At 34.5% G+C, this 17,899-nt stretch overlaps 2 protein-coding genes across 3 annotated transcripts in view; both read right to left on the bottom strand.

Annotated features, from left to right (window-relative positions):
• The window catches only part of ttll12 (tubulin tyrosine ligase-like family, member 12), a 48,829-nt gene extending 41,613 nt beyond the window's left edge, over window positions 1-7,216 (bottom strand). The window contains exons 1-4 of one of the 2 annotated variants that reach the window (XM_067391575.1): window positions 7,129-7,216; window positions 5,622-5,773; window positions 3,468-3,666; window positions 2,771-2,930 (exon numbers count right to left, since the gene is read on the bottom strand). In XM_067391575.1, the coding sequence (XP_067247676.1) occupies window positions 2,771-2,930; window positions 3,468-3,666; window positions 5,622-5,773; window positions 7,129-7,206 (589 nt within the window). In that variant the 5' untranslated portion in view covers window positions 7,207-7,216. Of the gene's footprint in view, window positions 1-2,770; window positions 2,931-3,467; window positions 3,667-5,621; window positions 5,774-5,974; window positions 6,699-7,128 lie in introns of those variants that run through there. The other variant, XM_067391574.1, reaches the window with a different exon arrangement.
• Window positions 7,217-7,380: 164 nt separating this feature from the next.
• Window positions 7,381-17,618, bottom strand: pnpla3 (patatin-like phospholipase domain containing 3). Its single transcript, XM_067391572.1, has 9 exons — window positions 17,285-17,618; window positions 14,805-15,037; window positions 13,100-13,165; window positions 11,474-11,683; window positions 10,909-10,969; window positions 10,595-10,795; window positions 8,766-8,898; window positions 8,528-8,635; window positions 7,381-8,305 (listed from the first exon to the last, which is right to left on the bottom strand). Exons 1-9 carry the CDS (start codon window positions 17,469-17,471, stop codon window positions 8,029-8,031), a joined length of 1,476 nt encoding a protein of 491 aa, XP_067247673.1. The 5' UTR covers window positions 17,472-17,618; the 3' UTR covers window positions 7,381-8,028.
• Window positions 17,619-17,899: the final 281 nt, after the last annotated feature.

Below are 17,899 nucleotides of genomic sequence, written 5' to 3'. Positions count from 1 at the left end.
ATTTTGAGTGAGGATGCAGTAGCATTGAAAACTGGTGGTTTGGAGACCTGAAGAAAAGATTAATATTCCCTGTGTTTATGTTTTATCATCTTAACCATATAGAAATCATATATTTTTGTACATTATGAAATATCCATTAAGTGCTTCTTTTCATGGGCTTTTTTTTTTTTTTTCCAAAGCTATACTGTTGACTTGTGTTGTTTTTCTAATTCTGTTGCACACCCATGCATTGGGTTTCTGAAAGTTTCCACTGGAATGTGTAAATAATAGGGTGTTAAACTGTTAACGGTCATCCCCACTTTTTTTTCCTTCTTTTTTTTAGACATGAAAATGCACAATCCAAAGTTAAATGGTTGTAATTCAAGAACACTTTGGAATATAGACATAAGGCTGGTCTTGTTTTAAAGATGAAATTTGGCAGATCATTGTAGAAATAATAAAAATAATTTATGTAAGTGAAATAGAAAAAAAGTTATAGAAGTTTAAGTTTTTGAAAATGTAAAATGTAAAAATATATTATTTTATATAAAATATATATTTTACCATACAAGTTTTACTCTAAAACTGCAAGGAAATCAAAGCCAAAAATCTGAACAAGTTTTGTTCCAAATTTCAGGTTGATCTCTCTCTCTCTCTCAAAAAAAAATCAGCTTTCAGTAAGATTTTGTTTGGGCGCAATACCACACTTTTTCACTAGATGACAACCAGGCTCCATTACTGACCATATAAAGGCACCTCCATTTCCATATAAGTGGTTGGATTGATCTAAATCATATATTTCCATTATTTTCATACTATTTATGAAGTAGACATCCTATATAGAATATAGTAGTATGGGAAGTTTGGCAGAATTTGATATGAATTCAGCCTCGAATAAACATAAAAACAACATGTATGTGGGTTATAGATCGCCGCCACAATCATGAATGTATTTTTTTTTTTTCTTTTAAGAATATTTTCAGACCTTCACAAAATTTGAATGGAGGTTATCTTTTGAACTTTTGGCATGAAAACCAACATGTTTCAACCAATCTTTAATGATTTTTCATGTTCATCGCTATTTCAAAATAAAGGTCTGTGCATGCCTTATGAGTATGAAAATATGCTTGATGCAAATTGATAAATTACTGCTCCTATGTAATTTATTAACAATCATTTATCACCAAATATGAAAACTAGAGATTCTAAGCTTTCAAATGATATATAGTTTGTCAAAGTTTAGTATAGAATATTACTGTTTTAAATATGTAATGGCTGTGGGCCCACCGGTGGGCCAATGAGTTAACAGGTTAAAGTACATGATATTTATAGAATTAAAATTTCACAAGCATGATATGTTACTAAGAATTGAGGAACTAGACCTTTAATTTTTCTATCATGTGAAGTCTAGCAAAATATGGTGAACTGCACTTTGGACCTTGAACGCTGACCGAATTTGGACACCCCTATTCTAGATCTTGACAGTCTCTATCTTGACTCATACTATTGCTCTTTTTGCTTTCTGGTTCAAAGAGAGCTTTTGACAGCTTTATTTTTCCTTAAAATAAAGATTTTTTTATTAAGATTTTTACTGACATTTTACTTAGATAATACTTAGATTTTTTACCTCAATATATTTTATAGATATTGGAAGTTGGTTTCTAATTTTTGCCATTTCAAATCTATATGTCCATCATTTATTATTTGATCATATTTTATTAAGCAATAAAAAAATAAAAAAGATTTAATCATCAGTCCCGGATCTCCTCATTGCACCAAAAACCATATATTAAAGGTTTTTTTAATATGTTCTTTTGATGATTTTTAAAACAAAATAGGGCAGATGGCGGCTTGCCATTATTAAAAAGAAGCCAGGGGAACATATAATTAATTGTGGCTAGCTACAAATGATTCTGATACCGTGCGTTTGATTCAGAATAATTCGGCAATCAGCTTGACTGCTTCATTAAGAAAACACACCAGTTGAGTGATGCGTTCGCACTGTATGCTTGTATTTTATATTATGTTGCAGAGGAAACACTACAAAACCATTACTAACTGTGAGAATAAAAACCTGCTCTCAAATGTGCACAGCACTTCTCTCCCTCCCTCCCTGCTCCTTATCTATGCCTGGTACATCCCTGAACATTCCTTACCTTCTGCCAAGCAAGTGAAATGAATAAGCCTCACAAATGTTTATCTAAAGTAATTTTTGCTTATTAGTATGGTTGAATTGGATCATTGAAGGTCTGCAGCAAATACACTGGTTTATTAAGTGAGATTAAATACATAAAAGCATATTAGCTTAATTTAAAATATTTAATTATTGCAGGTTTGTGCAAAATTCTGAGATTTCACTGTTTTTATTCATTTTGAGTAATACTGACTCTGTTTTTGTGTAAATAAGATGAGTAAATGCTCAGATTTAATCTAGAACTACAATAACCATCATGTTTACACAACTTGCATTACTTATTTGAAAAAGTAACTTTGATATTTTGGTGTAAATTTAAAAGTAATGCTTAGCTAGTTACTTGAAAAGGTAATCTGATTACGCAACTCAAGTTATTTGTTATATGCATTACCCCCAACACTGTTGCCAAGTGTTTGAGTTGAATAAATTTTGGAAAAGACAATTATGTATTCTAGGGAGTATATTCAGGGTGTCTGTGTTTGGTATCTGTCATCTGTAATTACATTTATATTAAAGTACAACAGAAAGTTCAGAAGCAAAACTATTCTTATTTTGTGCCTTTGCTCTGATTTTGTACTTGTTTTTGCATTTGCATACCTCCATTCCCCAGGTCTTGCAGTGGCCACAGCACTGAGTAAGCGATCTGTTGTGGAGAGTAGAAGAGAGGAGCCATACAGCATGTCGGCTGGGAAGAGTGCTGAACCCGAGATCCAAATTCGTCCATGATGTACCAAACGGGCACCTTTTCTTCTGCAGACTGCAACATCATTATCATCAAACCTTAATTCGGCAGCAACATCAAATCTCTGAACACACACTGTAGTATTAAAGAGTTATATGTAAAATCTGAAACCCTTGTTCACCGGCATCATGTCGACAGATGAGTTAATTAAAACTACACTTATGAGACTACGGACTATCCACATCTGGCTATGTGTGACTATAGTTTGAATTAATCTCTTTTCTTTGCATGACACATTGACATTGCAGTATAGAATGGCTCTTTCGGCATTATCCTGAACATAAGGATTTATTCCATGTGTCATTGAATAGAAGAGAGGTTCTCGGAAGTGCATGTAAACGCACATCCTTTTGATTTTCCCCAGCAAAAACATCCCAAGTCCTTCACATAAAAATTAGTCTACAGGCTTTCATAGACAACTTAGGAAGTTGGGGAAAGTCTCGTTTTTTTAAGTTTCGTTGCAAGCTGTTCACACATTGGCAATATAAAAGCAATCAATTCATGAAAATTCTTACATGTAGACCCTTTAATAGAACTTTCTCCTTCTCTTACCCCTTGGGAAAGCTGATAGGTTTGGTTGTATTTCCACATGTTGTCCAGGACCAGATCCACGATGTCCGGATCAGGAGCCTCTCCGTGGAAGGGAAGACCCATCAGACTGGCCATACGGATCAGCAGACCAGGAATCTCCAGCAGCTGCTGCCGGGCACTTTCCACTCTATACGTCCAGGCGTGATCTACAAGAAACACACTACAAACCAACAGAGAGAAAACATTTTCAAAATCAACCCAACCAAGCAGTAGACCATAGCGCCAACAATGGCAAGGTCATGGGTTTGATTCCCAATAATGCACGATCAGAAAAAAGGTTAATAAATTAATAATAATAAATGTAGCTTTAATGCATGCGAGTCGCTTTACCAAACGTATAAGTGTAAATGCATATAAATGTAAATGTAATAATAACAATAAATAAATATATAATAATAAATAAATATAAATTATAATAAATAATATAATTAACAGCGATTCACGACACAACTCTGCAATAAGTCTGCACACGAAAAACTCTCAAAAAGTTACCATTGTAATACCATGTTTTCATGGATATGTACCTTGGCAATATAATACTTTTTGGACAAATTACCATGATAACATGATTTTTTTAATACTAGTTGACATGACCCTGGACCACAAAACCAGTCATAAGTCGCACAGGTATATTTGTAGCAATAGCCAACAATACATTGTATGGGTCAAAATGATCGATTTTTCCTTTATGCCAAAAATCATTAGGATATAAAGTAAAGATCATGTTCCATGAAGTTATTCTGTAAATTTCCTACCATAAATACATAAAGTTATTTTTGTAAGTAATATGCATTGATAAGGACTTCATTTGGACAACTTTAAAGGAGATTTTTTTTATTTTTAGAGATAGCTTTATCTCAGCCAAATATATTCCTACCTAACAAACCATACATCAATGGCAAAAAAAACTTATTTATTCAGCTTTCGGATTATGTGTAAATCTCATTTTCAAAAAAATTGACCCTTATGACTGGTTTTGTGGTCCAGGGTCACATATAACCACACTGTCTTAGACATGTACCAAGGCAATACCCTCTTTTTATATACCTCAGTGTGACTTCCCTGTTGGCCGTAACTTGGTTTTGTGTGTGTGTGTGTGTGTGTGTGGCGCTTGTTTTTGCAGGTGTCTGGCTGATTGCGGTGTTATTGGGAGCACCGGCGCGCAGGTGTTTCTCATTCTATATAAAAGCAGCCTCTTCCTTTCGCCGTGGTCTCTGCTCCGGTTCTGCGTTGGAGTTTGTGGCAGCTTTTTGCTCTTTGTGTACATACTTATGGCCCTAGATGGCTGACTTTTTGACAGATTTTTTGTGATGTGAATGCACTCAACCTCTCAAATAAGGCAATGCAGAACTGGAGCAGAGAACACGCTGAAAGGAAGAGGCTGATTTTAAATAGAACGAGAAACACCTGTGCTCCCAATCACACTGCAATCAGCCAGTCACCTGCAAAAAACACACACAAACAAAAGTAATGGCCGACAGGGATGTCATATCAGAATATCATGACAATACAAACATATATGAACGTAAATCAATCATGGCATATATAAACATTCCATTTTGTATCATTTTTGTTAAAGGCAGAGGACATGGAGATTAAAAATACGTAACATGCAATTAGTAGTGGCTGTTTATTACTGTCATTTGTGAAAGCGTACCTTTTGCCTCCATCCGTTGCACATTTTGTTAAAGGAATCGTTCACAAAAAAAAAACAAAAAAAAAAAGTTGTAGAAAATTGCTTTAAAAACTCTACATCTGACATGACACCTTTTACATTTTTGTGCATATTTAAAGCATTCAACTCATATTTGTGTCCTCTCCATCTGCACTCTTCAGGAAAAAAAACAACTGCTACTCGCCCCTGTAGCAAGAAACTGGTCTAGATTTTGAGATAAAGAACCGTTTCCATCTCTGTGACACCTCATGAACTTTCTCTTTCCTGTGTGGGTGCTGGCACCTGTCACTTTCTTTTGAGTGACTAACGATGGAGACTTAACAGCTTACAAGAGAGAGCATGAGAAGGTGGGGTAGCTGGTTACATAACAGAGAACTGAAAACCCAAACAATATACTTACAATCTTCAAAACCGAATAAATGAGTCAATGCTGCCCTCACCTGGTGGGATCAGCAGCCTGCAGGCCACTTTCTCTGGTCACAATCACTTTATGAGCCATCTCAGCTCCAGGATTGGCTCTGCGTTCATTGTCCTCATCTTCATCTTCTTCCTCCACCTGCATAATCCCAAATACTTCACCAGCATCAAACACCTAAAAGAGAAAGAAAATAAATGAATTTACCACTCCATACTAGTTAGTCTTAGTACTTGGTTTATACATGTAACAGAACGACTATTATTTAAATTAAACTACTATTAATGAATATTTGCAGTTTCACAAAAGTCAAATTACATCCTGACACTGTCAAACTGGCACACATACACTCACAGCAGTGATGGTTGTGTACTTTACCTCATTGGCAAGTTTTAAATGCAGACTCTTCCAGTAAAGCGGAGGGATTCTAGCCGCCTTTAAAGCGGGACTGTGCAGAGAAAGGAAGACCTGAAACTCTTCATCCTCCTCTCCGTTGACATTACCGTTCTGCATCTTTGCTAGTTTTGTTTCTGACAACTCACATGTGTGTCCTGTACAACGGTGCATTATGGGTAACACGTTTAAAGGGCCAGAGCGTCTGATTCATGGTGCGTTCAAGTCATGTCGGAAAGATCGTATTTACGAGCAGAACTGACATGAATGCCACCACAATGTCGTAAATACCAGTGGGAAGCTCGTAATTTTCTTTAAGCTCCGATCTGTACGAGTTGGGGGCGTGTCAGTCAGAAACATGGCGAAATACCACAATATTACAGGTATTTAGCAGTGAATTGTCAGGCTTTTCTATTTACAACAAAGTAAGCTGATTCCCAGCAAAAAATACAATAGCATCACAGTATAAAAATGTAATATGCAACAATAAAGTTTACAACAGCTTCATAAATTAATTAAAAAACATAAAAAAGCAACATACAACTAATGTACATTATTTGCTCTACATTTTCTAGAAGCAGAAGTGTTGTAATTTTGTGTAATTAATTTAGAGAAGGCACACCGCCATCATACTCCGACGAAAGTGACTTGAACGCACCTACCGTCGTACACACGATTTCCCACCTCGTAAATACGAACTTCCCAGGAAGACTTGAACGCACCATTAGTTTAACTCCCGTATGTGTTGTAATCTTTTTACAGTCTATGGTTGCAATATTATCAAGAGTCCGATCATTTCATGCCAATTTTAAGTTTAAAAAGCGGGCATAAATTATGAGGGACACACAGTATAAAATGAAATCATTATCGTTTCATTTTTACTTTGAATTAACCGTGTTAAGGATAATTTTTGAGTCATTATTAAACAGCTACTTAGTAGATAAATCAATTTATTAATGGAGTTATTATTATTATTATTATTTTATCATACATTACATAGTTAGAAAATAGTCCATGGCAATGTAGAAAACAATCGGCCCAGCAACAAGACCAACACCGCAATAATATTACTTTGTGTTATTATTTCCTAAGTTACTTTTAGCTACAAGTTAATATTGATCTATTTTCACATATCTTACGCTTTTTACTGGTTCGTTGTTCTTCACAACTCTCTTCTGTTTATCTATAAAAGGTTTTATGCTCAATATATTTATCATCCGAGGCCATTTTTATGACAGCTCTGAGTCGCAAGATGGCGCCTGTTCGAGTGACACGAAACACGTAGCGTCATTAAAAGAAATTATTTTCCCGCTCAACTGTTTTGATTGACCAATCAGAATAAAACATTCCAGAAATCCGCGTTATATACCGAAAATTTATTTTTGCAAGTTATTTTACAAGTGACTTTTGATAGTGAAATGAAACATTTTACATTAAATCACTTAAAAATAAAAACGTTGTAATTAATGAAATATAATACCCACGTAAACAATAAAAATTTCTTCTTAAACTGTCTTCAGTTGTTATATAAATTACACTCTCTGACACACAAATTACATTATAATGTATTTCCTTTCTTTTCAGTACCATTTAATTACAAATGTCACCATTTGACAAGAAAGTGCTGTGAGAATGGAAGATGAACAGGCTCAGTAATGCATGTTATATGAAATCAAAAACAAGATTAATGGGCTCAAACTGTTTATTTTATTATACACATTTGTGGCACGGACATGTATGGCACATATCAAAGTATTTTGAGGTCTTAGAGAAGTATTAGCACCAATTACAATGTAAACTCTGACATACATACACTGTCCACATCAACAAAACATAATGTACAGGCTGATCAAGCTACAAAACACTTCTTTGGTTCTGAATGGAGAAGAAAGGCACATCTGGAGAATGTCTAAGATGTCACAGGAGGAGTGCTTGACATATTTACTCTTGACGCTAGATTCCAGAGCATTTATCTACTCAAGCTCATCTCTCCCATTACCTAAATTTGACATGACCAAGACAGTCATGTATATAGTTTCCTAAGCTGAAAAGTTTTTGCTCTGGTCCATTTGCTTCTCATTATTACTTTGTGAGCCAACGAAAAAGCCTAGAAAGCCCATCTGCTTAGAAGAGGGGCTGGTGTTGTTATAAGGACCGTCCGGGGGGTTGACAGAAGAAGCCACATGAAAGTCCTCCGGAAAAGTCCAGTTGTAACTATCAAGGTTGCTGGCAGAATGAGGTATGTGTTCATTGTAGTCAGTGATCTGTAAATCTACCATTGGCGGTTCACTCACACATCTTCTCAAGGGGGCGCCACTGCACAATAAAGATGACAAGACATTTTGATTTTGGCTGTTGTGTGGAATAACATTGATTTCTTATTCTAATTCTAGCTATATCTTATATCTCACACATTTATTCCAAACACTAAACTTAAGATATTTGTGTAATATCATTTAGATTTTCAGCCTTGTTCAGCCAATAATTTGTGACGTCTGAGGCCGAGAAGTACCTTGAACGATTCCTGAGGGATCTTACCTGCTTGTCTCTGATGCTGCACCTTTCCATGCCAGTTTGTAAACACCTCCTGCTACCTCAGCAAACCAGCGCACATCTGCAGGGACTTCTGGGATCCACTCCCAAAACCTTTCAAACATGAAGATTACACATTAGGTGAAGTTAAAAAATCATCTGGATACAACACTCTGACATCCAAACAGAGCCTGAATTGGAGAAGTTGGAGCCAGAGAGTTCAATGTTAAGTGATGATATTGACCTCTGAGCTGCAGAGTATGCTGATTCCACTGGCAGCGTGTACGGCATCAGCATGTAGGAGGCCACGCGCAGTGGCAGCAAACCAGTCACCTGTGCCAGCAGACCATGCTTTTCTCTGCAGGCGTCGCAAAACACTGTGAACACATGCACATAGTGTTGAATGAAGTTACATAGTCACAGTCACAATTTAAAGTCTTTAACAATTTTAGTCTTCAGCTTTAAAAATAAATTTAAATTGCCCTTATTATGCTATTTTAAAGGTTCCTAATTTTGATTTGGAGCCCTACAATATTTTTTACATGCATCAGAGATCAAATATACATTATATACATAATATACATTGCAGCGCCACCTCAATTCTCTTAATGTCTGAAACAGTTTGATCAAGGATTCGTTCTTTCTAAACCCCTCTTTCCCACAGCCCTGCTCTGATTTGTCTGATGGCCCAGTCTGTTGTGATTGGTCTACTCTGCTCTGATTGGAGAGATGACCCAGTCTGGGCTGTGTTCAGCCCCGACAAAACGTTGCAAACCATTTCTTAAAGGTGCCCTAGAACTTTTTTCAAAAAGATTTAATATAAGTCTAAGGTGTCCCCTGAATGTGTCTGTGAAGTTTCAGCTCAAAATTATGCGTCGGATTATGTGAGTATTGTATACTGTTATATTGTTTACATTTGATTCTGAATGAATGTGAGGCTGTGTTCGATGGTTAACGGCTAATGCTACACTGCTGGAGAGATTTATAAAGAATTAAGTTGTTTTTATGAATTATACAGACTGCAACTGTTTAAAAATGAAAATAGCGACAGCTCTCTTGTCTCCGTGAATACAGTAAGAAACTATGGTAACTTTAACCACATTTAACAGTACATTAGCAACATGCTAACGAAACATTTAGAAAGACAATTCACAAATATCACTAAAAATATCATGATATCATGGATCATGTCAGTTATTATCGTTCCATCTGCCATTTTTTGCTATTGTTCTTGTTTGCTTACCTAGTCTGATGATTCAGCTGTGCACAGATCCAGACGTTAATACTGGCTACCCTTGTGTAATGCCTTGAACATGGGCTGGCATATGCAAATATTGGGGGCGTACACCCCGACTGTTACGTAACAGTCGGTGTTATGTTGACATTCGCCTGTTCTTCGGAGTTTGAGACTCACTGTATGTCATTTCCATGTACTGAACTCTTGTTATTTGACTATGCCAAGATAAATTCAATTTTTCATTCGAGGGCACCTTTAAACAGAAACAGTGGTGCGTTGAACACTCTGTTCTGATGACGCAAGAGTTGAAGCTATGGCAGCTGAGAAGGCCATTCTTTGTGTTCTTTTTGAAGAATTGATATGCTACATTTTGCCCACTACCATTTCTGAATTTCAGGCTTCACATAGTAATACGAACAGTAATGATGGCATTGGTTTTACTTTATAAATTCGAGCTCATGTCCTCAGCCTTTAAAAGAGCAAGCAAAGTGGATCTTCTTTTCGCAGCGCAGAAAACAGCATCTTCTTGGTTCATAGAAGACCCGATAGTGTTTGCAGGCAGCCAGTGAAGACCATAGGCTGGCATTATGCCAATTTCTTACAAATGTAGGTTTATAAGACTGGAATTACAGACTCATTTCAGCAGTTCAGAATTGGTTCTTTCTTTTGGGAGACAATAACTTTATTTATCGTGCACTTTGATCTTTGAAACTTTGCAGAGATTTTACATTCACAAACAGCTATATTACACACTACACAAAAAGTAATATCCGGAAGAAAAAAAAAAAAGCATAATAAGAGTACTTTACGTATAATTCAGTGACTGATCCAGCTACCTTTCTTCATGGGCGTTGGCAGGTTATCGACAAGCTGTTCATCCAACCACCAGTGATGCTTTCTCAAGAGGCGGAGTCTCCGCAGCACCCACTCTTTTGTGGTTTCCACCACGACTGGATTCTTGTTGCCTGGGCAGCAGCAGGTGGGCGAGGCCTGAATCAGAGCCATGTCTGCTCTTGGACATGCCGCCTGTAGCAAATCTATAAAGAGACATGACCGGTTATCTTCTAAACCACAGCACATATCATATTTGGCATGAAGTATGAATGAACATTAAAGATAAAGAGATACTAAAGATAAAAAAAGCACTCACTGTTTTCCTGGAGAAATCGGAAGGCGTCTTTATACCCACTCTGACACATCTCTGCCAGCACCTGCCAAACACATGCAGAGACATTTCACTGTGTGATAGCCATGATTTAATTCATTATTAAAAAGTAATTAAATTATGCTTAGATAAATATGAACATGTGTGACTCCAATTAAATAGGTCATAGTGAATTCCTTACTACACTTAACCCTGGATTAATGTTTTTTTTTTTTACCATTTAAAACCAAATAGAAATAACAGAAATTATCATGGCAAGTGAAATGGGTGAATACTAATGATCCAAAATATCCATCAAAGTGAAACTGCTAAATTGACAGTAAATAAATGTTTTAAAGGGCTTAATTTCTTAATTAAGTTTATGCTTATGTTGAAATCTGAAATTTTGAACTGTACTGTTCATGTTCTAGGAAGGTCAAAGTGCAAACAGCCACAAAGGGATAAACATGAGGCATGTATCTCAAAGGCATATTAAAGACAGTGATTGTGTAATTGCATTGCATCTCATGCACACCACTCTCAGGCATATGAATGTGTTTGTTGTTCTTACTTTGGGTTCTGGGGGAAACAGTGCTTTGCTCAGTCTGTACATGTTGTCTAGATTGACTTGTATGCTAGTGTTTGTGAAACGCAGTTCATGGAAGCTGGTGGAATTGTCTTTTGGACAGATATCACTCTCTCCTGAGAATGGAGAGACTGTGATGGTGTTCTTCAGATCCGACTGGGGCAGATTATCACTGATTCCACCATCCACATAACGCTGACGAGAAAGAAAAAGTAAGATATGTTACTTTAGGTCTCATTGAGGTCTTATTCATATACTGTATATATATATATATGTGTGTGTGTGTGTGTGTGTGTTATTATAATTAAATAATTAAACATTTTATGTTTAAAATATTATATATATATATATATATATATATATATATATATATATATATATATATATATATATATATATATATATATATATATATATATATATATATATATTCTTTTAAATATAGATGTTTTGTAAATGTAGTAGTATAATTTTTTTTTACAAATATTACAGGCAGCCTCTCAGTTAATGTCAACAAGCTAAATACATAATTTTATATCACTTTTTTCAGTTAAACAATTTCAATATAGAATGTAAAGACTACCATACAAACTTACTCTCTTCCACTGTTCTTTTTAAGTTTTACATTTTGAGTTTGACTGACAGAAGGATAAAATAATACATATGGATTATAGAACCATTATTTTAATAAATGAGCTTAAAGGTAAAATGTTTCCATTTATAATATTTAAATATTACATTTATAATATTAAAAAAATATATAAATACACATCCATGGAAGCCACTCCACATTCACCATGTCCTAATGAATAAATGATATCTAGCCAGACAGCAGTACTTTATTGATCCCTCATGGGAAATTTATTGTTTGTAATGAGCCAAGACACTGGCATTCGCAGGCTATTGCGAATCTCAGTGTGTCTGAGTTCAGGGTGGGCTGATTCAGGACTGACCACCAGTAACGTGGTGGTGTGATCAGACCACAAGACTTACATAATAGCCTTTATTTGTCTTAACAGGTCAACTTCACTGCTTAAATTTACTCAATGAACCACCTTAGCCACAGCTTAATCTACTTAAAGTTTTGACAGATTTTCATTAATCTGGCTTTTATTTTTCAATGCAAGTCATGATTAGTAATTAGCATGTGTGCAAAAGCCTACTCTAAAGTATCCTCTGTATTGCCTGAATAAAGTCCAGGAACATTATTCCATATAGTAACTAAATAACTGTTAAGGTAAACAGAGATGAACCTTTAAACAAACTGTTTAACCTGTCAACTATTTCTATACATTGACGTCTCCTCCCCTTTCCAAAGAACAAGTACAGAATGTTCAGACTATAGAGAGAGAGAGAGGAGGGAGGTTTATTTGCAGACACATGAAGTAATAGTTCTACCAGAAAATCAAAACAACAAGCACGTTTAATACTCTTATTCAGGCCAGTTAGGTCAGTGTGCCCTGAATTCTTTTGAAGTACAATAAAAGCCAATTGCAATGTCCTAATTCTCCCATTTGAAATAAATCCAACTTTCTAGCCATGTCACCTCACCTTCATGGATTGGCTCAAGTTACAAATGACATCACTTCTGTTATGAACCTTAACACTTACCACACCACGGAAGGCAGGAGGGATTAAACCACAATATACAGGAATGAAACAGCTACAAATAAGAGCCTGGGAGTGGAGAGAAAACAGAAAGAAAAGGAGAAAGTGAAGATTCAATTCAGTTAAAGCAGGGTTATTTATTAGGGCTGGGTTAAAAATACTGATTTCTCAATTTTAATCGATTCTCATTTTAAAGAACTGATATCCCAAGAATGAATCTTTCAGTTTATTTTTTCAGTTGAATGAATAAACAAAGCTTTGTAGTCCCATACATTAAATTGCAATAAGTTTTGTGCTTTGTTACGTTTGATATTAAACAAATTCTCAGCTTTTTTATTACGAAATTGTATAATTTAACAATAAATACCATATTATTTGATGCTGTTTAATGTGGCGTGACAGTTCGCTGTAGCGCTAAATGCACGTGAACTAATCATCTCTTCCGCTTTATCACTAGTTACAGCAGGAAATAAACATGAATGAACATCAGAAGGTATGTTGAAAGATAGAGTACAACTTAACGAAATATATCATGTCACATGTAATCAGTTAATCAGTGTTTCAACCGCAGAAAGACGTCAATAAAACAGCTTGTTTTAATTTAATTTAAATTTCAATTTAAACTTATCAGTCAGCTTGAAAAACGAATTCTAGAGGAGAATTTTGCTAAATATATGCACTATTTTGCATATTCATTAACCTGTTTTTCAGTATTGGTTTGAAATACAATTTTTTCAGCTATAAAAATGAGTATAAACATATATGTTATGTTATACATATATTAAAAATGTATTATTATAACATTATTATAAAAAAATTGTGTAATTTATGTGTAATTTAAATGTAAGTAGCCTATAAATCAGTTAATTTTAACCTTTAATATTATAGTAATGTACCAACTGGGCTTATCCTGTAGTATTATTTACCTGATAGGTCCCAATTGATATTGAATCGAATCGCAAGCTTGTGAACTGAAATCAAAATGAATTGTAAAATTTGTGTCAATGCAGCATTTATATACTATTATAGTATGTATTATGATTTTAAATTAGCTTATATATATATATATATATATATATATATATATATATATATATATATATATATATATATATATATATATATATATATATTCAGTTTTCTTTTTAATTTTAGTTTAGGTTTTACTAATTTTGTGCTTTTTAAAAAAAATATTTCTATTTCACTTTAATCTATTTTTATTTAAGTTCTAGTTTTGGCCATTTTAGTATTTCATCTTCGACTTATTTCATTTCAGTTAGTTTGGGGTGGTGTTTAAAAATACCTTTAAAAGCTACTTTTTAAATGCATTTTTGCCATGCCATGCCATTTGTTGTGACCCAGATAGAATCTGCAGCTTATTTGTACTTTATTTTGCACTGATTTTGAAGGAAAATCTGATTCTTAAATGTGTTAAATTGAGCTCTTATGTACCTAATGATTCTTGGGAACCTCTCCAATAAAATGTAATGACATAATTTTTAAGAACATTTATCATCATGAGATATAGAATTAATGTGATGTCATGTTATGGCCCCATGAAATCATTTTCATGTCCCAATAGATAAAAGTATATAAACATTATAAACATTAAATCCCCAATAGATAAAAGTATATAAACATGGGTTATTAAAGTAATTAAAGTGACAGAAAATCAAACCCTGAGCTGTTTCTATGTGAACACCCTAACCTGGATGAGTTCATCTTTGGAGCTAAAGTCCGACACCAGGACATTTTGCCCATCCATGACCCGTGTGAGTGACACACACAGTCGACCAGAGGCTAGAGTGTGCGCATTGGACGGCAGGTCGCGATACAGGCCTCCACGTATCACCTTTACTATGTTGAATGTTGGGTGCAAAGGGCCCAGATTACGCTTCCGTGCCTCCTTGGCAACATTGATGACACCTTCACAACACTTCTCTACAGCAATGCAAAGAAACACAAACAGTGATTTAAGCAATATGAAGAAGTAGTCAAGAACACAAAATGAATTGTAATACAGACATTGCACATTATTTTTCATCTTGATCTCAGATCCTGTAACAAACCAAAGGTTGATTAGCGTCTGAATCAGATGTCTAGCTCAGATATAGCCCGAAAGTGAAAGAATGCGGTCATGCAGATAATATCACACAGACTTCAACCTTTGAGTTTGACCAAACATGTATTTGATTATGCATTGCTTGCTTTAAAAACAAAATAAGTTGCCTTCTAAATTCTTACATAAAACACCAGTACAATTCTTCGATCAGCCTTCTTGGGTGCTGCAACAAGAAAACTCCAATATTTAAGATTGTCACATAACTGGCACTTTCATGCACTGGCTCTTGCTTAAATCCCCAATAGAAAAAGCTTCTGGATTACATACTCAGAACAGAAGCACATTTTGCTTTCACATATAACTCTGGAGAGCTTAGTCTTGTTTCAAATGAGACAGTAAAATAAAGTATAGAACTATGAAATGAATGCAGATAGCACTGCTCAAATATTTTGGTCTTGTGATGAGAGATGTGATGACAAGTCATGTCTCGTTGTCTATGAGAAATCGTGACTTGGTGACAATAACCTAAATAGATAAGTTGGATTTCAAAAATTGCTAAAACTAAAATAAAAATAAAGCTACACAGAAATATAAAAAGCACATTATAAAAATGACTTAAACTGAAATGAAAATATAAAAAATAAAAGCTAATTCCAAAATATTAACAAATACTATAATAGTTTATAAATAACACTGCTTCAGAGTATATATATATATATATATATATATATATATATATATATATATATATATATATATATATATATATATATATATATATATATATATATATATATATATATATATATATATCCTCCTGGGACCCAACATTTTTTTTTTTTTGAATTTAGCATTTTTTTCACGTCATTATATTGTTTAGAGCATAAGAAACAAATTAAAAAATACATTTTTTTAAAAATTATATTTTATTCATATGTTATGATATGTCCTCTGTAGTGGACACCAGGACTAAGTTGTTTAAAAAATAAAATGACATGAAATGACATTTATAGGCAAAAACAATGGAATTTTTTTTAATCACCAATCAATTTTTAGGCTTCAATATTGTTTTTAACCAAACTATGTATAAAGATGATTCTCAACTATGTTATGAAACATATAATGGAATTAATTGATATACCATTTTACTTTATGCAATATGAGGGTAAAATGGCCATACATCGGTTTTCCCATTCAATACAATGTATCTATACACTGTATCTAATTTGCATATTAATGTATTTTTGGAGCAACATGCAATGAAAAAAGAAGTGTAATAATGGGAGCAATAATTGGTAACATTTTCATAATAATATCTAATAATTAATAGGAATACTGACATATAATTTCTTTCCCTATTCACTTGTTGTATCTCCTAAAATGCCTGATAAACATGATTTAAGTCCTGGTGTCCTCTACAGTGGACATGTATGAAATCAATGTTCTGTTTCATAACAGAAAGTCATATTTTGATTTGAAACCCCATAACATTTTCCTGAGATGTTGATTTATAATAAACAATTTGAAAATTAATCCGATTTAAATAAATTTTAAATTTAATCACAAAATATTATCATATTTCCATAAGAGTGCTAATTTTCATTTTCAGTCATAATTAAAGACCAAGAAGTTGTTGTTGTCATGGGGAAACCTCTAAAAATCTGGTATCTCTGCAAAGCCCTGAATGTGCTCTTTACAGGACATCCAGACTTAAAACTGTGACATGTATGATGTCAGAGAAAATCACTCAAATATAATGTCCACTACAGAGGACAGAAGTCTATTCCTGGGTCCCAGGAGGTTAAATATATATATATTATATATATATAAATGTCGTCTAATAATCATCAACTATTTATTCTAAGAAAACAAACAAACAAAAAAAAAAAACCTGTATATCAATTACTTGGCACTTAAACATAAAAACAATTGCTAATAATACAAATTTGGGTCAATTTCAATATTTAACCACCACCCTAAATCTGGTTATAGTTTTCAGATAGTGACTTTAAGGCAGCAAAATGCAGAAATCCCCTAGAAAACCAAAATCAGAAGAAACTACAAAAGAACGATTTAAAAGCTTAGTAAGCTGCCTACAAATACAGCACTTTTGGGTATCTGCATACCTAAACATGCCTCGGTAGTGAGCACGGATGCAGTGAGAGCCCCCGCAGAGGCTCCGTAGATCTTAGTAGCCCCGCGGATCAGATACGGCGCTTGCTCCAGAAGACAGCTCGCAACACCGATGTGATAGATCCCTAAAAACCCGCATCCAGCGAACGACAGATTCCACCCTCCCTTTAAATCAAACATGACTGCGGCAAAACCTCAAGCTGTTCTTGCTCACGTTGTGACGAATAGCATATCTTCTGTAAAGATGATTGTCTCTGTGCAGGAGTGAGTTTTGCTCTCGAGTTATCGCGTTTATCAGCATTGGAGCCAATAGGAAACTTGCTACATAATAACCGGTAGAAAGGCATTTAGCATCAAGTTCCTGAATGGGCGGGGCTTGTTTCTTCACAGTCGTTGTCACGTGGTTTGTGTTACATTCACCAAGCCAAACCAAATCACAATCGGTTAAAATTATGGCATTTTAAACAAATTTTTTGAGACTGCCTGTACAGACTATCATTTATATATAAAATACCAACACTTCTAATGAGGAGATTTAAACAATTATAATTCTTTGAGTACAGGCAAACATCACCCTGATAATTGAATGCAATTCAATGAATGGCTAC

Source organism: Chanodichthys erythropterus, chromosome 8 (genome assembly GCF_024489055.1).
Source record: "Chanodichthys erythropterus isolate Z2021 chromosome 8, ASM2448905v1, whole genome shotgun sequence".
Taxonomy (NCBI): Eukaryota; Metazoa; Chordata; class Actinopteri; order Cypriniformes; family Xenocyprididae; genus Chanodichthys; species Chanodichthys erythropterus.
Note: the sequence above shows the minus strand (reverse complement) of the source record. Positions and strands in the feature narration are given on the sequence as shown.